Source organism: Fukomys damarensis, unplaced genomic scaffold (genome assembly GCF_012274545.1).
Source record: "Fukomys damarensis isolate Sample0158 unplaced genomic scaffold, DMR_v1.0_HiC HiC_scaffold_28, whole genome shotgun sequence".
Taxonomy (NCBI): Eukaryota; Metazoa; Chordata; class Mammalia; order Rodentia; family Bathyergidae; genus Fukomys; species Fukomys damarensis.
In genome coordinates this window covers 32,738,768-32,761,930 of record NW_022900940.1, presented here as the reverse complement: position 1 = coordinate 32,761,930, position 23,163 = coordinate 32,738,768, and the positions used below count along the sequence as shown (strand labels likewise).

Here is a 23,163-nt window from a genome sequence, read left to right as displayed (position 1 = left end):
GACTGACAGTGGTGATTTGCGTCAGCTCTAACAAGCTGGTGTTGAAACTGGATGGCACAGTGCCAAGGGAGCCGAGGTCAGCAGACTTGGAAATGACGAAGTGAGTCACGTAACCCAGGGTTGCACGTACCCGCAGGACAGTGTGAGTCACCTCACCTCCCAGGGAACACATAGGTGCAGGACCTGCTCCTTGGTCCAGAGAAAGCAGAAACCAAGTGACCTCCCTGTCTTGCTGGGGAGACTGATACAGAGGACAAGCAAAATAAAATGAATAACCAAGCGTGAAGGACAGGCAGAGAGAAACCACCAGGAGCTAGGGACAGGTGGAGTAGTGAACAGAGTAAAGCCAAGTAAAGAAGCAAAGCTGAAGGGAGCCAGGCCGCCGCAGTGACGGGTTGCAGTCCTGCAGTGCTGCATTTTGGCTGTGTGACCACGGAGAGCTTCTGTACCCGTGAGAGCCTCAGGCTTCAGTGCTATATTGGAGATAGTGATGAGTCGACGTTTTCTTCCCTTCATTCAACAAATGATGCCAGGCTTTGATTTAGACACTGGGATGTGGTGACAGATGGGTCCTTCCTCCTCCAGAGCTTGATTTCTTGTAGCAGCAGCAGACAGTAAACAAGAAAATAACAGAATGTGGCGAGTGCCACACAGAGAATGCAAACATAATTAAATGAGGGTGCTTGGGGGATTCCTTCAGATCTGCTCAGAAAGGTCTCTCTGCAGGGAGTACCAGGCCTGAGGGACAACACAGAGTAAAGATGGGGTGTCAAGTGGGGCTGCAAAGATTCTGAGGCCAGAAAAGTCTTGACTTGTTCAAAGGGCTGGCAGGAGACCAGCGTGGGAAGTTATGGTGGGCAGCGGGGCCGGTGTAGGAGCTGATTTGGAGATTAACAGGGACCAGGTTGCCAAAGTTTAGTTTTCCCACAGTGAAATATTCAGATCTTTTGTTCAGTTGGTTCTGACAAACACATAGCCAGACACAGAACATTTCTCTTGCCTGAGAGAATTCTCTCCAGCTTCTTGCCATTCACATTTCTCTCCTTAAGAATCGACCAGTGAGGAATACCACTTGGCCGTAAAGAATGATGAATTTGAGACATTTGTAGGCAGATGGTTGCGCCTGGATAATACAGTTTGAGTGAAATAAACCAGATGCACAAGCGTAAATACCATGTGGTATCTCATCTGCGTGAAGTGAAGTACGAAGAGAATGATAAAGATGGACAGAAAGGGACAGAGATGGACCTCTTCCAGTGGGGAAGTGGTCCAGTGGAACAAGGGTGAGGGGTGAGGAGGGTCAGGGGGAATGAGAGTGAAGATGTGCCGTGTGCAGGAACCCGATTACCCCAATTAATGCAAACGTCACATGCCTTAACGTGAGCTGAGATGAATAATATCAGGGGCGGGGGGCTTAGCTCAGTGGTTCCGCCGCCTGCCTCACAAGTGCAAGGTCCTGAGTTCGATCTCTGGTACTCACCCTGGCCCAAAAGTTTAATAATATCAACAAGAATGAAAAGGGGTAGGTAGGAGAATTGGAGGAGGAGAGGGGAGGGAAGGAGAGGAGATTTAAAAGAAAAGAAACAGGCCAGGCGTGGTGGCGCACTCGTGTAATCCCAGCACTCGGAGGCTGAGGCAGGAGGATCACTGTGAGTTCGAGACCAGCCTGGGCTACATAGTGAGTTCCAGGTCAGTCTCAAGTACATAGTGAGACCCAGTCTCAAAAAAAAAAAAAAAAGAAAGAAAGAAAGAAAGAAAACAAGCTGTAATATGTACATGTAACCTCTCCCAAGGTGACTGTAAATTGCATAAAAAGATTACAAACATGTACTAATAAAAATTAATTATAAAAAATCGACCATTGATTTGATTTGTCACCATCAGATGGTTTTGCTGTCGTAGAATTTCATAGGAGTGGCGCTGCACAGCACACACGCCTTCTCCTGTGTGGCACGAGCAGCCCCTGGTCTCTCCATACTGCTGGGGAGCGTTCCTCTGTGCGCGTGTACCAGTTTGTCCATCCCTTTGCCTGTGGGGACATCCAGGCTTCTTCCGGTGGGTTCAAGTTAGACTTAAGTTTTAAAACAACCTCTCTGAGAGGAAAAATGCGGGAGAATGGGCGAAGCGGTGGGAACTTGCTGTCACCTAGTGGCTGCCCCTTGGAGCAGGCCGGTCGCAGTGGAGAGGAGAGGAGGAGACAGGGACTCCAGTAGGAGGGCAGAGGCAGGAAGACTGCATTTGTTGTGGGGGAGGGAGTGAGAGAAAGAAACTAAGGACCATGCCCAAGTTGTTGAAAAGATGGTGGCTTCATTTACCAGAGTGGAGAAGGCCTGGGGAGAAGGTTTAGGAGGGGGTGAGAATCAAGTGTACTTTCTTGGAAGTGTTAAATTAGATATGTCTGTTAACAGGTGTTATTTACTTATTTATTTTGTGGTTGGTGATTTTGACATTCCTTTTTTCCCCCCATTAAGTAGGTACATTTAAGGCGAACAATAGTTACATTTATCATTGAGATCTTATATGATATGTCTTTGTATGATATGTACCTTTATATGATATGTCTTGGTTCTTGCTTTCAGGTGTTGTTTTGATGGTGGCTTGTGATATTATATTGAGCAATTTGGTATAGAATCTGGGCTAATCTAAGTGTTCAATAAATGCTAGCCGCTATCACAGTTAAACGCTGTGCTAGATAATAACTATTGGTCTTAAAAAAGAAACTAGTCAAATTGGAGATAAAGGAAAATAGCAAAACTGAGAAATAAGGCCTGCTAGATTGGGAAAAATTGGTTTAAGAAGGTCTTGAATTTCAGTTAGAAAAATCTGAGGAGAATCCATTTGATAACGAAGTCTTTGCCCTTTGAGAGGAGGAAGTATAAGACATTTTGGGAGTGTTGGAGAGGACTTGGAGGTATTGGTCGTGGCTCCTTGCTCTTCCCTGCTGGGTGACCTCAGGCCAGCCACACCCCTCTCTGAGCCTTGAGTTACTTGTCCTGCGGGGCTGTGGCAGGGAAAAGAAGATGATTTAGACTGCCGTTCTCTCATCACACAACTGTTGAGGTTGTTTAAATGAGCTGTGAATAGCCTCGGAATGGGTGGAGGGCTGTCCGGAATGTGCTGAGAGAGGGAGAAAGTGTTTCTTCTCTCTGGCTGGGAGGACCTCAGCCACAGCCTGGCAGCCAGATGAGAAGGGAGAAGGTACAGATCCTACGTGAAGCAAAAATCGGGTCATTTTGGGTGAGGCACTGAGTGTAGACGTTTTGAGCCTCTCAGCGTCTGGGAAAAGTGTGAGGAGCGTGAGGCATGACTGCAGGGGAAAGGGAGCCGTGCTGCAATGGAGGGTAAGCGTTGGTGTAGCAGTGGTCAGAGGTAGGCCCCTGGGAATGTGGGCTGGAAGTGCTATTTTGCAGGTTGGGCTGGTTACGTGGATTTGGGACTCATCAGCCTAGATAATGACTGACACCATGAGAATGTGAGCTGTCCGCGGGAACATGTGAGGCAGTGTTTTGCTTGTCCTAGTTGACTTGGTGCCAAAGCTACAGGCTGGAGAGAAACGCTGTTAGTCAGCCAGGTGTCTGAGCTGCTCTTTGCCAGCAAAGCCGTCTGGTATATCTTTCCCCTATGTAGAAGGAATTGACTGCTTTGGCATCTTCACATGAAAAGTCTGAGAAAGAGAGAGGGAGAGAGGGCCCTGCTGTCATCTAGGACTTCCCGAGGCCTTGAGGCCCCTCCAAGGCCGATGCTTTCTTGGGTTTGATCCTGAGAGGTGACTCATTAATGAGAGGCCTGGATAACTCCTGGGCTATTTGGTGGCTACTTGAGGCATTTGAGCTCCTGAGACAGTGTCAGGGTTCTGGGCCTTTGGTTCAGCCAGACTTAATTATTTAGGAGGATAGTCCCGTTTTTAAACTCCAGTGGGAGCACAGGGACTTTCTCTCTCCCCTCTCCCTCCTCCTCCCTGACTGGTATAAAAGGTTGTGAATCAAGACCAGACCAGAACCACTACAAGCCTTTATTACAGGAACAATGTGGTAGGCCATCTCTGATCAAAGGAGAGAGCAATATGGCCAAGTCAGGGAGCACTTCTTATAGGACTGGGGTGGGGCTTGTAGGAGCGGGGGTGGGACTGAGTGATGTAGTGGCTGGGGATTGGAGGAGCTTGTGACATCACTAGGAGGGGCGAGTATTAGGTTACTCTAGGCATGATGGGAAGAAGGCTGTCCTTTAGTGGGGAAAAGCCATATTTTTAGGTGAGAAACAGGGCATTATGGGAAGGGGAGGGCTATTTTTATGTAGGGCCATGTTAAGGAGAGGAAAATCTAACACTCTTCCCTCCCCTCCCTTCTCCTCACCTCTTTCTCCCCACCCCCGTAGCACAGGCTGGTCTTGAACAAAATGACACCCTTGATTAAGGTCTTCCGAGATGATACTGCAGGGAATTACCTCTCCTTGTTTCCAGTCTCAGTTCTTGGCAGCTTTACTTTGTCCCATTCCATCCTCAACACTTTTTTCATCTCAACAGTGTTGAGCCCCTGGTAATTTAAAATTAGTTTTTTGTTTTTGTTTTTATATCGAACTCAGATCCTTGTGCTTGTGAGGCAGGCAGCAGAACCACGGAGCTAAATCGCCGGCCCAAAATTAGGTTTTTTTGAGATTGTTTCTTGTTGGCCTTGAATTCATGATCCTTATTCCTCAGCCTCCTCGGTGCTGGGATTATAGGTGTGAACCATCATGTCTGGCAGAAATCTCAATTTTAAATCATAGCTTTAGGGTTTTGCCAGCCTTCCAAAAATATTTAAACTAGACGTACTACTGTAGTACAAGGGAGAAAAAAAAAGGTTATGTTCTAGGAACACACTAAAGTGTGATCTGCATATGAAAAGCTAGAGCTGATCCAGAGAGCCAAAAGGCAGTTAGTTGCAACCATCATCAGATCATTGCTTCTAGAAGGGTGGTTCTTACCCAGCACCTTTTTAAAAATTTAGGTTGCGGTTCCACCTCAGATCGAGGGAGTCTGAATCTGCATGGTGAGCAGAACTTTTAGTGAATTCCTGAGTGGGATTCAGAAGCTCTGCTCCAAATCACATCAGCATTCCCTTCCAAAGAGGAAAATTCTGCTGCAGTTGCAACTGTGTCCAGTTGACTCCAGATGTTGTGTTAAAATAAAAGTTTTTTTTTTCCCAAATAATACATGCTCAGTTCGGTGGAAAATCTGAACAGTTCACAGTGACAGCAAATGCAAATTTAAACCTCAGTGCAATGCTTTTTAACCACCCTCCCCCACCGGGAGTGCAATTTACAACTGTGTATTGTGATTCAGGAAGGGGGAGACTGGATTCAAAATCCAGAAACTCACTTCACTTTCCCGCCTGGCAGGAATGAATCTGTGAAAAGACTAGGGAGCTGTACGTCTTCAAGTCACAGCCATTCAGTATGGAGTTTGAAATGAACATTGGCAATACTGGTCTTTATAATTGGCAAGTTTTAATTGTTCAAAACTCTCCACTAGTTGTTGTTTTTTTTTTTTTTTTTTTGGTACCGTGTACCCAACTTGGGACCTTGCTCTTGCTCCAGGCCGGCGGCGGCACCATTGAGCTAAATCCCCGGCCCTCAAAACTCTCCACTAGTTTTAAAACAGTGACCTAATTAATGACTCATTTATTCCTGTCGTTTGCTGTTTCTGTCACTCAGGCAGATTGAGACAGCAGAGGTGCAGCTACCTAGAAACTCTATCTTTTACTTTCTTTAGATCAGAAAAGGACTGGGTTTTGCGCAAAGGAGACCCCCATGCATTGTCCCCCTCTTTTTTTTAATGGTGGTCTTTATGACTGGCTTCTTATGCCAAGTACAGTGAATTTGAGGCACATCCTGCTGTAGCACCTATTAGCACTTCATTCTTTTTATTGACAAATGATATTCCATCACATGGATATTTCATTTTTTTGTGTATTAAGTTGATGGACATTTGGTTCTTTCCACTTTGGCAGTGAGTAATGTGAGACATCCTTGTTAAGTCCTTGTGGAGATGTATGTTTTCATTTCCATACCTAGAAGAGAATTTGCTGGATTCTCTTTGGTAACTTAAAAAACAAACAAACAAACAAACAAACAAACATTGTTACCAAGCTAGAAGTGGTGGTTGGCACTGTAATCCTAGGGCTATGAGAGGCTGAGGGAGGAACTCAAGTTTGAGTCCCAGCCTGGCAATCTAGTATCTTAGCCTATCTCAAAATAAAAAGGGAAAAAAAAGGGCTGGCGATATAGCTTAGTACAAAGCTCTCAGTACCCACCACCTCCCATTTTTTTAAACTGGTAAGCTATGCGTGGTAGAGCATTCCTATAAGTCTGCAGTATTCCGGAGACTGAGGTAGGAGGATTAAGAGTTTGAGGCCAGTTTGAACTATGTAGTGAGTCTGCTCTCAAAAGACAGAAAAAAAGAGAAAAACCAACCAAAACCAGACCACGAAATTCACCATTTTGACCATTTTAAAGTGTCTGAAAAATAAACAAACAAAAAGGCTGGAAACGAAGCTCTGTGTGAAGGCCCTAGGTTGAATCCTCAGTACCAGGGGGAAAAGGAGGAGGAATTCAGCGTTCTTTGCTGTTGATCCCAGAACTATTTTTTATCTTACAAAACTGAAACTGTAAGTGCTACTTAAATACTGCCTCCCTTTTCTCCCTTCCAACCATTGGCAACTACAGTGCTACAGTTTATCTTTATGAATTTAGCTGCTCTAGACACTTCATGTAAGCCAAATCATACAGCATTTGTCCTTTTGTGACTGGATTATTTTACTTAGCAGGTTTCTTTCATGTGGTGGCATGGATCAGCATTTCCTTTTTTAAGTTTGAATAGCAGTTTTATAAAAAAATTTTTTTTTTGATACTAGGATTGAACTCAGTGCCTTTGCCGAGCTACATACCCAGCCCCCACCCCACCCCTTTTTGAGACAGGATCTAGCTGAACTGCTCAATTGACCTGGCTGGGATTGCACATAAACTTTCCGATACCACTGCCTCAGCCTCCCAGAGTGCTAGGATTACAGGCATGTGCCATTGTGCCCAGCTCTTCCTATGTTGTCTTCTAAGAAATTTATAGTTTTATTTCTTTGGTTGAAGAATTTGAACTTTTTTCCCTCCACTGTTGGGCTGGAACCCAGGACTTCACTCCTGCTAGGCCATCCGTTTTGAGTTAATTATGGTATTAAGGGCCTAACCTGAGTCTCTTGTATGTTTCCCCAGCACCGTTTGTTGAAAAGACTACCCTTTCCCCACGGAATGGTTTTGGTACCCTTGCCAAGATCATTTGATCGTATACGTGAGTGTTTATTTTTAATCTATTTATTCTATTTCATTGATCTGCGTTAACTTTTTAAGAAACTGCCAAGCTGCTTTCAAATGCGGCTGCACCTGCCTCAGACTCCTGAGTGCTGGCCTTTCAGGTGTGTCCTACCGTGCCCAGCTGCTGCGTCCTTATTCCTCTTGGATCGTAGCTGTCCTAGTTGGTGAGAAGTTACAGGAACCACCCCCCTTCCCCAGAATTGAACTTAGGGAACGCTAAGCTCTTTACCCTCCTCCTTTTTATTTTATTTATTTTGAGACACAGTCACTGTAAATTGCCCAGGCTGTAACTCAAACGTGCGATCCTTTCACGTCACACTGCGAGTAGCTGGAATTACAGGTGTACACCATCCTGCTCAGCTGGGCAATGGTTCTTGACTTTGAGTTTTCATTTTATTTGCTTATTCATTCATTGTGATGCTGGGGATCAAACACAAGGCCTTACAGATGCCAGACAAGTGCTCTATTGCTGAGCTGCACCCTCAGTTGGATTCTTGACTTCTAAACATCTGCCTTTGTCCCATCTGGAGCAGAGAGGTACGAAGTAGAATGATGACCTTCCCACTCCAAACCTTTGAGCTTTTACTGGGCAGAGTGGGTAACTCCACTCTGCAAGCCTCTTGTAAGACTTGAATAGGCTAAAGTGACTCCATGCTAATAGGCCAGACTGTGCTTCTTCATATGCTAATTGCTACCTTGGTTAACAGCCCACCCAGGGGCAAATGGTTTGACAAAAGGTGACCCTAGAACATTTCCTGCATAAGATAAGCAATGTGTTTGCAGTCTTGTTCTGTGAATTCCCTGACTCTTTGTTTAGAAAAACCTTATAAAAAGTACTTCAGCCCCTGAGCAGTTGCCTCTCTGAGCCACCTGGCTCCGGGAGTGCCGTCTGGCCAGACTAATAAAGGTCTCTTTACCATCTAGGCTGGTGTGTTCCTTCCTGGGTTTCTCGGTTCTCTGTCGTGTTCCCGGAGCCTCGCTGGGTGTTAGGGCCCAGCATCGTGGAGGCCTTTCGGCTGTTCACGCTCCGTGGAGTGGAAGTGAGACTTTAGGTCTTACCACCTAAAGCCTCAGCTTTCTCTCCAAATCAGGGCACCGATTAATGCTTTCCTCACACAGGATGAGATAAGGTTGATAGACAAGTACTTTTCTCAGTGCATGTGTTAATAAATGTTGGGTTCACAGTTTTACTGTTAAGTTCCCCTCACCGAAGTCTTGCTGTAGCGTACAAAGCCCTGCTACTGACTTCAGTGTCCCAGCAAATATGACTTTCCAGTGTTTTAAGCATGACAGAGTCCTGCTGGACAGCTTGCTTGTGTCTCTTCTGTTCCCCTGGATGTCACCCAAATATCCGCACACCCACTTCACACATTAACACCAAGTGAACCGGGAGCCCCCCCCCCCTCCGCAATCTGGGCTGTGACTACTTGCCTTTCCAGTTTAGCTTCTTTTTCACCATCCATTCTGGTTTCTGCATACTGTCACAAGTCTGTCGCATTCCTCTGACCTCTAACCTTGGATTCTATTGGGACAAAAAACATTTTTACCCCAAGCTTGCGGAAAGCGGTGTCTTAGCCTTTTCTTCCTTCCTGATTGCAGGGCATCTGCAGAGACCTGCTCTGGGGCTGATGGAGTCAGTCCTGGGGCGGCCTCCCCTCCTAGTGCCCAGGTTGCTAGCTGCTGCTGCAGTAATTGGCTTGGCAGTGCACTCCCTAAAAGGCTGTGTTTCAGCTGGTACTTTCTTACAGCTGCGGGGCTAAGCCCCTTGAGAGTTCCCCTAGACAGCAGTTGTCATGGCTAATTAAGGAGAGATACAGGGAAGGTGTTTTGAAGGGATTCATCTTATCTCAAAGAACAGGGACCAGACTGGAACACTTGGAGGGGTGGTGGTTGAAGGCCAGGATGGAGAGCATAATGACAACTCAGAGCACTTGGCAGAAAGTGCTTTGCTGGCAGTCAGGAGAATGGTGTTGAATGTTTGTAAAAGGACTTCTTGTCCTCTTTAGCACATTGGGTGACATGTCCCGCATGTACCCAAAGAATTGTGGATGCACTTAGATTGCTAGGTGGCCATGGTGCATGCTCCTACGCATGCAGTGCTTTTTTTTCTACAAAAAAATCCTGAAACAAATGAGCAAAACTCAAGAGATTCCCAGATATCTCAGTGGGGTGTATCCTTAACCACTTAGGGATATGGAGATGATTTTATGGCTAAAATCTTACGGTCCATAGTGAAGACTTGGGGCTTCGGAATGGACTCTTTAAACTCTAGTGTACTGATATGCAGTAGAATTACAGCGAGAGCCATGTGTGATTTTAACATTTTCTAGGAACCCCACGTACTGGTTTCTGAGGTTACTTTAACAAATGACCACAAAACAAGTGGCTTTGGACAGCAAAATTTCCTTGTACAACGTCTTGGAGGCCAGAAGTCCGAGATCAAGGTGTCACTGTCAGGGGCACCTTGTCTGGGAAGAACCCTGCAGTGCCCTGCCTGGCAGCTGGAGTCTCCTGGCAGTCCTTGGTGTCTTCGTCTCGTGAGTGCGTGGCTGCAGTGTGTGCTCCCATCTTTACCTGGTCTTCTCTGCTTGTCTGTGTGGATGACCTCTGGCATGCACGTTCAGCACAGGGTAGCCTAGCGCCGACCTAGCCGGCGTGAGGCCCTGGTTCGGTCTCAGTCCTTAGCACTGAGAGGGGAAGGGAAGGTGGTGGAGGGCGGGACAGGAAGAGAAAAAAAGATCACAATCAAACTTCTCTTTTCTAATTGTTTTATTTTACCTAATACTCCTAAAACACTGTCATCATAACATATAATCAATCAATATAAAATTCATAATGGGAGAATTATTATTATGCCCAGGGATTGCTGTAGTCCCGGGGATTGAACTAGGCCTTTGTAGTGAGCTATATCCACAACCCTCTTTTTAAATTATTTTTACTTATTTACTTTCGTTGTTTGTAGGGTCTCTCTTAAGTCACTGAGTCGGGGGCTTGAATTTGCAATCCCCTTGCCACAGCCTCTCAGAGTGCTTGGGATTATAGGAGTGTGTTAATGCCTCCAGCCCATTGGGAAAAAAAAATATATATATTGTTGGTTCTCTTGGAAATCTAGTGGATATTTTATACTCATAACACACCTCAATTTGGAGGGCCACTTTTCAAGGACTCCCTGTCCACTTGGGGCTGGTGGCTGTTCCTGGACAGTGCAGCTGGGGAGACTGGGGGCTGACAGTACCTTTATATTTCTCAGTGTTTTTGTTTCAGGTATTCTCCCTCCTTAAAACCTCCTTGATTTTCCTGATTATATATTATATATTTTTTTTTTCATAAAATCTGTCATTTTGAATAAAAACTTTTATAAAAATGGGGATCCCAAGATGTGAGTGGAGGAAACAAAATTAGCCAGTTTTGCAGGAAAGGACTTTTATTCAACTACTCTTTTATTTTTTGCAATGCAGGGGCTGGCACCCAGGAATTCAGTTACATTTTTGAGGGTTGGTGTTTGTTTGTGGTGGAATTCTTGAGCACTCTATCATAGTGTCTTAAGTAAGAGTGGCTAATATTTGGGATGTTTCTTTTTTTTTTTTTAATTGAGTGGGGAAATATAAGACTTGATTATTGTAAACCTCCCTCTAGGAGACTGTGACTCACGCGTTTACAAGCCCCCAATGAACGCAGCTATTATTACTCTCTGTCGTGCTAAGACAAGAAGGGGCACACGCTTTTCTTTCTGGGCTGATTGCATTAAGTCTGTTGTAATAATGAGTTACCATCTGTATCTCTAAGTCTGTATTGTCTTCTCCAGTAATCAAAAGCTTGTTACTCGTTAGCTTGACTTTCAGTGAGGATGGAGTGGGGAGAGGGGCCCTCTAAAGCAGTCCCTCAGAGAGAAAAATTTGGGGTCCTTCTTGAATTTTTTTGAGGTACTGGGAATTGAACTCTGAGCCCTCACACTGAGCTACATTCACAGCCCTTGTAAGACATTTTAACATTTTGAGATGGATTTATTGCGGGATGGCACAGTGTCAGGTGATTCCATGCTCTTTCTGTCCTGCCCAAACAGGACTGGGTTAACTGATGAACTGCTAAACACAACTTTATTAAGTAAAGGAAGAAAAGGGAAAAAAGTGAATAAAGGAAAAGAAAGGCAGGGTGTGGTGGTGAACAACTGTAATCCCAGCCGTTGGGAGGCTGAGGCAGGAGGATTGCTGCAAATTGGAGGGCTACATAGTGAGTTCGAGGCTGGTGTGGACTACATAGTGAGACCCTATGGGGGTGGGGAGAGGAAAGTAAGAAAAGAAATAGTGAAGAGAAGAGCAAGAAGAGATACATCGTGTGCAAAGGACAGGCCATTGCAGAAACAGAATGACAGCAGGACAGAAAGATTGCAGCAGTGGTGGGGAAGGCAGTGGCCACTGTCTTTCAGATCCACCTAGATCTGATCTGGTAGAAGTAGCTCTACTCATACACGGTAGCCATGATTGGCAGGTCACAACCATTCAGGATCAGCTGCAATGGTTATGTTTTGTTTTCAGCCTCTGTTCTTGATATTTGTGATGGACAAGTTACATTCTGTTTTCCAGCCAGCCTGCCATGCCCTAATCTCTATCTCAGGGTCTTACGAAGTCACTGATTTGCCTACCCCGGGCTAATCATCCTGCCTCAGCCTCCCACAGTGCTGGGATTACAGACATGAAACACCAGGCCTGGCTAGATCCTTGATTTCTTAAGTGTGGTGTATGATAAGGAGGTGGTTTCCTCTCTCCCACTGTAACTGGAGTTACCAGTGCTGGCTATGGTTGGTTTTATTCCTGCCAGGTTTACTCTCTGTCCTAAACAGTTTGCCAAGGAAAAAGATGGAGGTTGTAGTTGTTCATGTGTCCAGAAGCAAAAATCCATCTTGCTTGTCAAAGGTTAAAGTGGTCACATAGGTGAATATGTTACAGGAGTTTTTTGAGTTTTGAATTTCTGGTTATTACTCACCTGGCCTCCAATTCTGATATAAATCTTGTGTCTTAATCTGTAAGGAAACCTTTGACTAGACAGCTTGCCATCTTCGTGATAATTCAGGGAGAGTCTCATGTTCTTGTGTTGGGGCTTGGTTAAATTATCAGTGTCTTTTTCCATCTAGTTTTCAAGGGGTTCACAAATTCTGGATTGTTAATCATGGTTGAGCTTCCCTGGGTTGGTCACCTAATGAATAGTTGATTCTGGACTGGAAGTTGAAAAAGGGAAATAGGATGATTTCCTTCATGTAAATTAGTAACAGAAAGGAAAAGGGCTGATTTTTTTCTTTTTTTTTTTTAACCGCAATTATGACTACCATTGCTTCCTGTAGTGGCTACAGGAGAAAGCAGAGGACAGAAAGGAGTTAAAAGTCACCCTGCCTAGGGTCTTCCTCCCCTCCCCCAGCCCTGGAGATCAGTTGGAGAGGGAGAGGAGCACAGGCTTTGTAACTGCCAAAGAGGCTGCTGGGCCCCCAGCCCCAGTCTGCCTCGCCTCCTGCAGTGCTTTTCCCACCAGCCTTTGCTCTTTGCTGCCAGGTGCGACCTTCTGTGGCCTGGGCTGCCTCCTTTCCCAAAAGCCTTGGGTGTAAGGCCCAGTGAGCCTGGTGTGGTGGTGCAGACCTGTAATCCTAGCACTTGGGATGTTGAGGCAGGAGGACGTACTGAGAGGTCGGGGCCATAGTGAGTTCAAGGCCAGTCTGAGCCTGCCTCACAAAAGAAAAAAAAAAATGGTGAAAAAGACTCCTCCATCCCACCCATCGTCAGCTCCCCTGTACTCTCCTTCCCTGATATTGTCAGGGAACTGATCATGGTAAAGTATGCCGTGACGCTGCCATCACAGGCTGCTTTCTCCTGGTGCTTCCTGGCTCCTAAAATGACCTCATGCCCTTGTCTCTGGTTTCCCTCCCCCAAGGCCACAGTGGTCCGGAGAAGTTGAAACCTGTGTCTGCAGGGCTGGACCCATAAAGCAGCCTGGCCTGTGATAGGTTAGAAGTAGCTCACCCTCATGAATAATCAATAGTTTAGCCCAAAAGTGATGAAAGGACCTTCCCTTCTTTGTTCTCTTCTTCTGCCCCTTCTCCCTCTCTGCTTCTGCTTCCTGAACAAAGTCTCCAGGCGGACCTCGCAGTGTGGTGTGTGTGGCCTAGCTGTTGAGTGTCTCTGGAACCCTTTCAAATATACTACGTTTGTACTTATTTGTGTTCCTGCATTTGCTCCATCTCCTACCACTTCAGTGTAAGCTGCAGACAGACTCTCTGTTTCCTTTTGTATATAGCAGTAGTACCAAGCACGCAGTAGGCCTTCAGTAAATTGTGCTCCGTGAGTCAGTATGTGTGTTAGCTCTGACTTGAAGTGCAGTTCTCTAAACCCAGTTTTTGGGATATTTCTTTCTTTTCTTTTTTTGTTTTTTCCTGGTATGAGCATTCTACCACTGAGCTGTATCACCAGCCCTTTTTATTTTCAAGGAAGGTTCTTGTTGCGTTGCCCAGGCGGGACTTGAACTTGTGATCCTTCTGCCCCATCCTCCCTCAGTGCTGGGATTATTGGCTTTCTTCTGTTGTGTTTTGGTTTTTTTCTTTTTCGGTACCAGAGATCAAACTCAGGACCTTGTGCTTGCGAAGCAGGTGCTGTGCCACTTAGCTATATCCCCGGCCCCTTTTTTGGTTTTTTTGAGATGGAGTCTCAACTATATAGACTGACCTTGAACTCACGAGGTAGCCCAGGCTGGCCTCAACTCAAGGCAATCCTCCTGCCTCAGCCTCCCAACTGCTGGAATTACAGGCATATATTGGCTTTTTTTTTTCTTCCCTTTTTCGTGTTACTAGATTTGGCTTGCTGTACTTAGTTGCTTTTGGGGGACTTTTGCAGTCATTTTTCACTCTTGGAAAAGGCAATTGGATCAGACCAACTGCACAGAAAAGCTGGAGGCTTAAAGAGTCCTGAAAGTAGCTGTCTACCAATTTAGGTTCATTGGTTTAGGCTTTGTAAATTAAACTAAAAAAACACAGATTACCAAGAGAAAAAGGATACGATGCTTATTACCATACACATTGTGCATAGATGTGAGTGCACTGGGGGATGAGTAACTGAAGTGAAAGGGCTGTCAGAATTTAGGTTCCTGTAGCACCTCAGCAAAGAGCAGTCATTTGTAGAGCTTTGTCAAGACAAGGAAAAGAACTTTGAGTTGCTAGGGGCCGGCCTTTGTGGAAGGGAATTTTGGGGGACTAATCACACTTCACCAAAGTTTGTGCTGTTGATTTCTCTGGCACCATTTCTGTGGTGATAAGGGTCTGCACTGGTCTTTGGTGATTAACTCTCTGTCCTACTTGACTGAGTGGGGAAAATGAAAACTTACAAAGTGTATCCTGTGGTTCATCAACTTCTGTTACTAAGACCAAATACTTGAGAAAATCAACTTCTGGGAGGAAGGATGTATTTTGGGTCACGGTCTCAGAGATTTCAGTCCAGTGGCTTTCTTGCTTTGGGGCCTGAGCAAAGGCTGAATATCTAGGCCATGGGAGTGTGGGGGAAGCCGCTATTCCATAGCAGCTGGGAATCAGAGAGAGGAAGGGGCAGGGGGCTGAGGGGGAGGGGAGGACAGCCCCAGCTAGGGCTCACTGCCACTGACCTACATCCTCTCATCAGGCCCCGGCTTCAGGAATTCCCATCACCTCCCAATAAGGCTGCCATTTGTGAGCCGATCAGTGGACACAGGGGTTCAGAGTGGTCCACCTGCAAAAGGGAGAAGCCGGCTTTTAAGGGTTAGTTGTCGGACTGGGGTCCCGGTGACCGTTGTCTCAGCCCTGGTATCATAGCTCTGGAATCTTAACAGCTGATCCTTTTGTTTCTTTTGCACATGCAGAAAATCACGAAGTTGAAGTGGGTTGTGTGTGGAGGGCATTAGCTGACATCTGAGTAGTGTGTATTGTTCTCACGTCAAACAATTGCTCCGTGGCTGCTTGTGACAGAGTTTTGTTTCTCTCTTGATTCCTTTTTTAGGCGGAGGAGTCCTGTAAGTGTAATGGCTGGAAAAACCCCAACCCTTCCCCCACGCCCCCCAGAGCCGATCTGCAGCAGATCATTGTCAGCCTCACAGAGTCCTGTCGGAGTTGTAGCCACGCCCTCGGTGAGTTCTTGAGTCTTCCAGGAAACTGGCGGGTTGGGTTCACTGTTGCCTGAAAGTCCTTACTTGGAGGATTCTGTGGGTTAACCCGACTTGAATGCTGTTTATCTCCATGTGAGGTTAACGGGAGAGTCCCTGTAGTCTCAGGAGTGTGCTGGGAGGCTGTCCTGGGAGAGACGAACCGGCACTGTTGGCATCCAGTCCTTACTTGTTCACCCCTGTCCACGGGAGCTGGGTTGGGCTGTGGGGTTGGCGAGGAAGCTGGAGCACAGAACAACTGAGCTATTTAGAGCAGCGAGTCTTCTGACTGGGGGAGCTGGGCTTGGTTGTTTAATACTAATACTTTCTGATTTCCCTGAACTTTCTGAGGGTGTTCATTTGGTCTCCATGTTTCTTGCGTTCTTGTGTTTGGTGGTTCTTTCTTCACCGGGTGCTCTTCATGGTGTTTTGCAAATGTTTGTATTTTCCTGCTCCACTTCCTTATCTGAGCTTGCAGCGTAGCTGATAGTGGCAGGGTAGACTCAGTGGCAGGTGCTCCACAGGGCGTGTTGTGTTCTGTCCTAAAATGAACTAATTTTAGGATTTTTTTTTTAAGGTACTGAGGATTGAACCCGGGGTCTCATATGTTAAGTGTGTGCTCTACCACTGAGGTTACATTCCAGCCCTAAGACAAAAACGTTTTTGGAATCCATTTTGAGTAGAGAAACGTTAGTGGGAAATTAGTTTTTCCGGATATTAACATTCCCGTTTGCAGAGGATCTTGGAACATTTTCACTTTTTTTTTGGCTTCCGTCAGTCGCCAAAGACCACAAGTACAGCTTGCTGTTGAGAACTGCAAGGACATAGCCTTGGGCACAGTTGCTCACTAAGGTGACTTACTTGCACCCTGGCATTAATCAGTGGGTGGCTTTTCTTGCCATAATTTCTCTCTCTCCCTCCCTGCCTCTCCCCCTCTCCCCCTCTCCCCACCTCATTTTTCTCTTTAGACATTCCTGCTGGTATGTTGTCAGCCAGGCATGTTGTGCATGCCTGTAATTCCAGTGTTTGGAGGCAGAGGCAGGAGGAAAAGGGTGAGTTCAAGGCCAGTCCGAGCTGCATAGTGAGTTCAAGGACAGCCTGGGCTACGTAGTGTGAACATGTCTCAAAAATAAACAAGTAATGAGTAAACATAGAAAACCAAAATAAAAAAGATGCATTGTCAGATTTCAAGGTTAGCATGGTGTTAGATTGAGTCTGAGGTTTTATTTTGTACTTAGCTGGAGAATATTTCAGTACTATTTCAATAGAGCAAAAAAGTAGATAGTGTGATTTCCCCAGGAAGTTATCAGAATAGAGTAACTTTATAAAAAAGGTGTGATTTTTTGAGTTCTTTATATATTGTAGATAGTAGACCTTTATCTGAGAAATAGCTGGTGAATTTTTTTTTTTTTCTCTATATTCTAGATAGTAGACCTTTGAGGAGCAGCTGGTGAAAATGTCTTCTTTACACTGTTGGTGGTTTCTCTTGCTCTGCAGAAGCTTTTTGTTTGTTTGTTTTTATTTTATTTTATTTTTATCTTTTGGTACCAGGGATTGAACTCAGGACCTTGTGCTTGTAAGGCAGGCGGCGGCACCACTGAGCTAAATTCCTGGCCCTTTTTGTTTGTTTTGTTCTGTTTTTAGGGCCGGGGATCGAACTTGGGCCTTGCGCTTACGAGGCAGGCAGCAGAACCACTGAGCCAAATCCCCAGAAGAAGATTTTTAATAAGAAGAGATCACTTGCTGATTGTGCTAGTTCACAGGCAGCTGAGGTTTTGTTCATAAAGTCTTTTCCTATGCCAATGTCTTCAAGAGTTCTACCTAATCTCTCAGAATTCCAGCTTAATATTTCTTTTTTAATATTTTGAAATATTTTGGTTTTAGTTTAGTGCATGGTGAGAGGTGTAAGTCGAATTTTAATCTTTGGCAAGTTGAACTCCAGTTTTTCCAACACCACTTATTAAAGAGTCTGTCTTTCCTCCAGTGAGGTGTTTGGCTCCTTTGTTGAAGATGAGGTGGCTGAGTGTGTCTGGAGTTGTTTCTGCCTTTTCTGATCTATTCCACTGATCCTCAGGTCTATTTCTTTTCCAGTACCATGCTGTTTTTATCATAGTAGCTTTGTAGTAAAGTTTCAAGTTGGGGATTTTGAGATTTTTTTTTTTTTTTTTTTTTAAGACAAGGTCTTGTTATTTTCCCCAGGCTGGCTTCAAACTCGTGGGGTTTAATGATCCTCCTGCCTCAGCCTCTCTGGTAGTTGAGACAGCAGGCTTCACATTCAGTTGTTTTTTTTTTTTGTACGGGGGATTAAACTCGGGTCCTTGTGCTTGTAAGGCAGGCACCGAACCGAACCGCTGAGCTAAATCCCCAGCCCATTCACATTCACATTCACATTCACATTCAGTTCTAAGCTGTGGGCAGCTAGTACCAAAGATTCCAAAAGTTACGAAACTGCCTTGGCTTATGATTTACCACTTTTACAGTCATCTATGAGCACGCCATTTATAATAGCATCAGACAATGTGATGCAATAAAAAATCTAGTCTCAAGAAATCTTTGAACCCGAGCACTAATTGTATTTGGTATTGATCAGGAAGCCCCATTATCCTGCATCAATGAACATCTAAAAACTGGATCTTCTTCCCTTCTTAGTAGAGCAGGTTGTCACTCATTTACATCCATGAATGCCCAAAGACAGAAACTGTGGCGAAAAGTAGGCCAATTGTGTTTCTTTTTATATTTTACAAGTTTTTTTTTTTTTTTTTTTGATACTTGCAATCGACTCGGGTCCTTGCACTTGCGAGGCAGGCGGTGGAACCACTGAGCTAAATCCACAGCCCATATATTTGCCAAGTTTTGAAATCAATTTCCTTTATTTGCCAATACACAATAAAAAATGATTGGAGAAAAAACATTCTGCAGCCAGCAATTTAGTTCAGTGGCACCCCACCTGCCTTGCCAGCACAAGGGTTCCGAGTTCACTCCCTGGTACCAAAAAATAAAATAAAACACAATAAAAAATATCCTTTGAACTGGTAAGTCCAAATTTAACCTGTGCATAAATTAAGATGGGTCCTCAAACTAAGTGAAAAGCACAGTGAATTTGTGATATTAAAAAGCTAAAGGGCCAAGGATTTTAGCTCAGTGGTCCCGCTACCTGCCTTGCAAGAGCAGGGATCCAAGTTTGATCCCCAGTGCAAAAAAAAAAAAAAAAACAACAACAAAAACCCAAAAAAACCAACTAAAAACTAAATACCTAAATATATGTAAAAAGTTTAGAAGAGTACCAGGCACATGAATATGTTATTAAAGCTATTCCTATTTGTAGCAATATTGTAACACTACCAGCATTCTTTCACTTCAAACAGTATATACAAACTATCTAATTTAATCAAGAAAACAGTTTTTAGAAGGGTTCTGGTAGCTCCGGAAGCTTAATATAATGGAAAATGGCTTCTGTTTGGATAGTGCTTGTCCAGTGTCCCTCTCAGAGTTCCCGCCTTGGAAACCTGACCATGGGAAGCTGCTCCTTTCCCCAGCGCAGGGACATTGACCAAGAACAACATCCAGCCAGGTGTGGTGGCCCATGCCTGTACTCTGAGCACTCTGGGAGGCTGAGGCAGGAGGCTTGCAAATTTTATGCCCAGCCCAGGCAGTTTAGCAAGATTGTAAGAACCCATCTCAAAAAAACAAAAAGGACTGGGCATGCAGCTCAATGTGAAGGCCTTGGGTTCAATCTGCAGTACCACAAGATAAAGCCACAACAAAATTTCCATAGGGCTGGGGATTTAGCTCAGTGGTTCCGCCACCTGCCCCTCAAGGTCCCAAGTTCAATCCCCGGTAACAAAAAAAACCCCCAAAACCCAAAACCTCCATAGCATTGATCTTTCCTGAGGATAAACTCACTGTATTGGTTTAGAGAATACAACACTACAAAAGAAAGAGTAAGTTGATTTTTTAAAATTCTCCCCTCAATAGAATACTAGTATGAGGGTTCCTTCCCTGCCTCCTGCACACCCGTTCTCCATCTTTCTGTCATCTGAGTGTCCCAGAATTCAGTCCTGATGCTGTCTCCCTGGCATTAGTGACAGACCTCGCAGCGTAAGGGCTCAGTCCCACAGACTGCTCCTACTTCAAGTCCCAGGTTGTGACCCATTATGCTTCAAACCAAGTGGCTACAAATCAGGGTTCTCTCAAGCCCACTCCTTGGACCTGATAATTTTCTAAGATGGCTCATTGAACTCAGGACCTTGCGATTAGGAGGCAGGCGTGGTACCACCGAGAGAAATCCCTGGCCCCTCAAACCTCTTTTTGTTTTTTTGTTTTTTTTTTGCTACCAGGGATTGAACTCGGATTCTTGTGCTTGGGAGGCAGGCGGCGGAGCCACTGAGCTAAATCCCCAGCTCCAAACCTCTTCTTGTTTAAGAAGCTTTTTTTGGGGTGGGGGTGGGGTTGAGATAGGGTCTTATTCATGTAGCTCAAACCCGATCTCCAACTTGTGATCCTCCTGCCTCAGCCTCCCACCGTACATCCCTGGGATTGGCAAGAGTTGTTTTTAGTGGAGCTTAATCTTTACAACTCCCCCCACCCCTTTACTGGACCTAATAAAGTGTGGGTCTAAGTGTCCCGTTCGCTAACCCTCTTAACTTGGCCTTTCAGGAGAACCGTTTAATTCTGGGCTGACCTGGGTCCCCACCTTCCATCACTTGATTAGCGTAGACTCAGTTGTGATCCACAGGGGCTTATGAATTACAGGAGACCCTTATTCCTCAGGGATGACAAGGTTATGATGAGCTCCGAGACAGGATCTGGAAACAAAATCCAAGACTGTTCCATATTTCAACACAAATACGTACATATATGATCAGGAAGAAGTTTGGAAGGGTGTGTGCTGTATTTTCTCAGGGTTCTGATGTAGTTGTAAAAATTATGTTTCCCCTCTTCTCTTCCTCATGTCCCCACTGCCCTTCAGTCTGCCTTTGCACTGGTGCTGGAGGTTGTACGCAGGGCCTGCAGCACCCTGAGCCCATGCTCTCCCTCCCACTGCACCCCCACCAGGCTGCTTTCTTAAAACTGCAATGTCGGCACATTTTCAAGCTCTTGGAGTTATTGCTGGGAGTATTTATTAGTCTCAGGGTTCTAGAAAACCTTTCTGTGAGATTACTCCTTCCTCCTCTCCTGCTTAAAAAACAAACAAACAAAAAACCTTTATAATGGAAACTTCCAGGCCCATATAGAGGTAGGATAATTTCATGCATTGCCTGGTATTTGTCACTGAACTTTAGCGATTATTAGCACTTGCCAATTTTGTTTTACCCCTCCCCCTTGTCAGAGTATTTGAAGCAAGTTCCAGACATTTTATTTTATCTTAGTCATGCAGATTACTTCTTAATTGTTGCCCACAAAGAACAGGCTGTGGTCTAGGGAATTCTGCCAGAGATCATGTAGGCTGAATTCACAAGTACATCTCAGTTACTGCGTTTTCACATAGTCGTTTCTCAGTGTGGTTAATGTAGAAGCCAGTAATCAGACCCACGTGTCAACATGGAACGTTCCTGGACTTGTCACAACAAAACATTGCAGCTTATCAGTTCTCTTGGTTCAACCTGTGTACCTTTTACCTCAGCTGTACATGCTCTTTTGACAGTGGGAAAGAAACAACGTGAGTGTAGTTTCCTGACAACTACGTTGATCCCTGCATCTGGGGCCTGCCATCACTCCGTAGTCCTCTGTGTCTTGTGGATATAAACACAGGTGCAAAGCAGTCTGCTCAAGGAGAGAGAACATTCCATTCGGAGTTAGGAAGTAAGATTTCCGGGCCTAGTTCCTCCGTTTACCAAATCATTTAACCTTTTGTAATTTAGCATCTCCATCTATAGAATGCAGGTCCAAATTGACACGTAAACACAACAAAGGACATACCAACTTGTGAAGACAGAGTGTGCAAAGCAGAATGGAAACTATCTCATTAATTTTGTATTTTGATTACATGTTCGAATGCTATTTTGAGTTGGGCATGGTAGTGGACACTTGTAATCCCACTGTAATTCCGGGACTGTGGAAGGCTAAGGCAGGAGTATTGGAACCTGGAGCCCAGCCCCGGCAATTTAGCAGCTTGGCAGGACCCTTTCTCAAACATTAAGAAGGGCTGGGGTTGTAACTCAGTGTGAAGGCCCTAAGTTCAGTGCCCAGTACCACACACACACACAGACACACACACACACACACACACACACACAGGCACACACGCACATGAAGGGAAGTTTTGGATGGTGGATGTTAGATTAATACAATATACTATTAAAATTAATTTCAAAGAGCTGGGCATGGTAGCACATGCCTATAATCCCAGCACTCATGAGGCTGAGGCAGGAGGATCACATTCGAGGTTAGCTGGAACACAGACACACACACAGACACACACACACACACACACACACACAGGCACACACGCACATGAAGGGAAGTTTTGGATGGTGGATGTTAGATTAATACAATATACTATTAAAATTAATTTCAAAGAGCTGGGCATGGTAGCACATGCCTATAATCCCAGCACTCATGAGGCTGAGGCAGGAGGATCACATTCGAGGTTAGCTGGAGCTGCATAGTGAGTACAAGGCCTGCCTGAACTCCATGATGAGACCCTATCTCAATTACTCCTCCCCGCAAAGAGTTGACTTTATGTCTAGTTTGGAATGTATTGAATTCCTTGGACATTAGTGGAATTTATTCCTACACTGATGGGTGCTGAATTCAGCAATGTTAAAAAAATGGTCTGAGGGGCTAGGGATTTGGCTCAGTGGTTCTACCGCCTCCCTTGAAAGCACAAGGACCGGAGTTCAATCTCCGGTATCAAAAAAAAAAGGTCTGGTTGCATTTATTAGCAGAATAGTTTATAATCTGTATTTACACTGTCCAACAGAGTAGTTATTAGGTCTGTGTAGCTAATGAGTATTTGAAATGTGGCTAATTTGTGTTTTTTTTGTTGTTGTTGTTACTGGGGATTGAATTTGGGTCCTTGTGCTCGTGAGGCAGGCACTGGAACCACTGAGCTAAATCCCTAGCCCTTTTTTTTTTTACTTTTTTAAAAAAAATGTGGCTAATTTGAATAAAATGTGCTTGAAGTATAAAAAAATACATCAGGCGCCTGGGATGTAGCTCAGTGCTGTGCAAGTGCAAGGCCCTGAGTTTAATTCCCTGTTGGAGGGGGGAAATACACACCACACAAACACACACACACGTATACTACACACACACATCAGTTTTCTTTTTCTTTTTCTTTTTGGTAGGTCCCCGACATCAGTTTTGAAGATTTAACATACCAAAAAAGAATGTAAAGTACTTTTTTGCAGTACTTGGATTCAACCAAGGCCTTCACATCCCCAGCTCTTTTAAAATTTTAAATTTTGAGACAGTCTCACTAAATTGCCCAGACTGAATTCAAATTTGTGATTTTTCCTACCTCAGTCTCCCAGAGTGCTGGGATTACAAATGTATGCACCATGCCTGATTTAATAATTTTAAAAAACTTGGACCCTTGTGCTAGCAAGGTAGGCAGTGGAACCACTGAGCTAAATCCCTGGCCCCAATTTTTTTATATGGAAAGCTAGGTTGGTGGTACACTGTGCCTGTGATCACAGCACTTGAGAGGCTGAGGCAGGAGGATTGCTGTGA

At 44.9% G+C, this 23,163-nt stretch overlaps 1 protein-coding gene and 1 long non-coding RNA gene across 11 annotated transcripts in view; one reads left to right on the top strand and one right to left on the bottom strand.

Moving 5' to 3' along the window:
• Kat2b (lysine acetyltransferase 2B) overlaps positions 1-23,163 on the top strand; it is a 97,047-nt gene that overhangs the window by 14,837 nt on the left and 59,047 nt on the right. For 9 of the 10 annotated variants that reach the window (XM_010612826.2, XM_010612827.1, XM_010612830.2 and 6 more), the window contains exon 2: positions 15,348-15,474. In XM_010612826.2, coding sequence (XP_010611128.1) covers positions 15,370-15,474 — 105 coding nt within the window. In that variant the 5' untranslated portion in view covers positions 15,348-15,369. Of the gene's footprint in view, positions 1-4,215; positions 4,251-7,242; positions 7,319-15,347; positions 15,475-23,163 lie in introns of those variants that run through there. The other variant, XM_010612828.2, reaches the window with a different exon arrangement.
• On the bottom strand, positions 8,779-12,546 carry LOC104854325. The gene is made up of 3 exons (XR_778059.2): positions 12,325-12,546; positions 9,916-10,028; positions 8,779-8,863 (listed from the first exon to the last, which is right to left on the bottom strand). It is a non-coding gene; the product is annotated as an uncharacterized LOC104854325 (long non-coding RNA).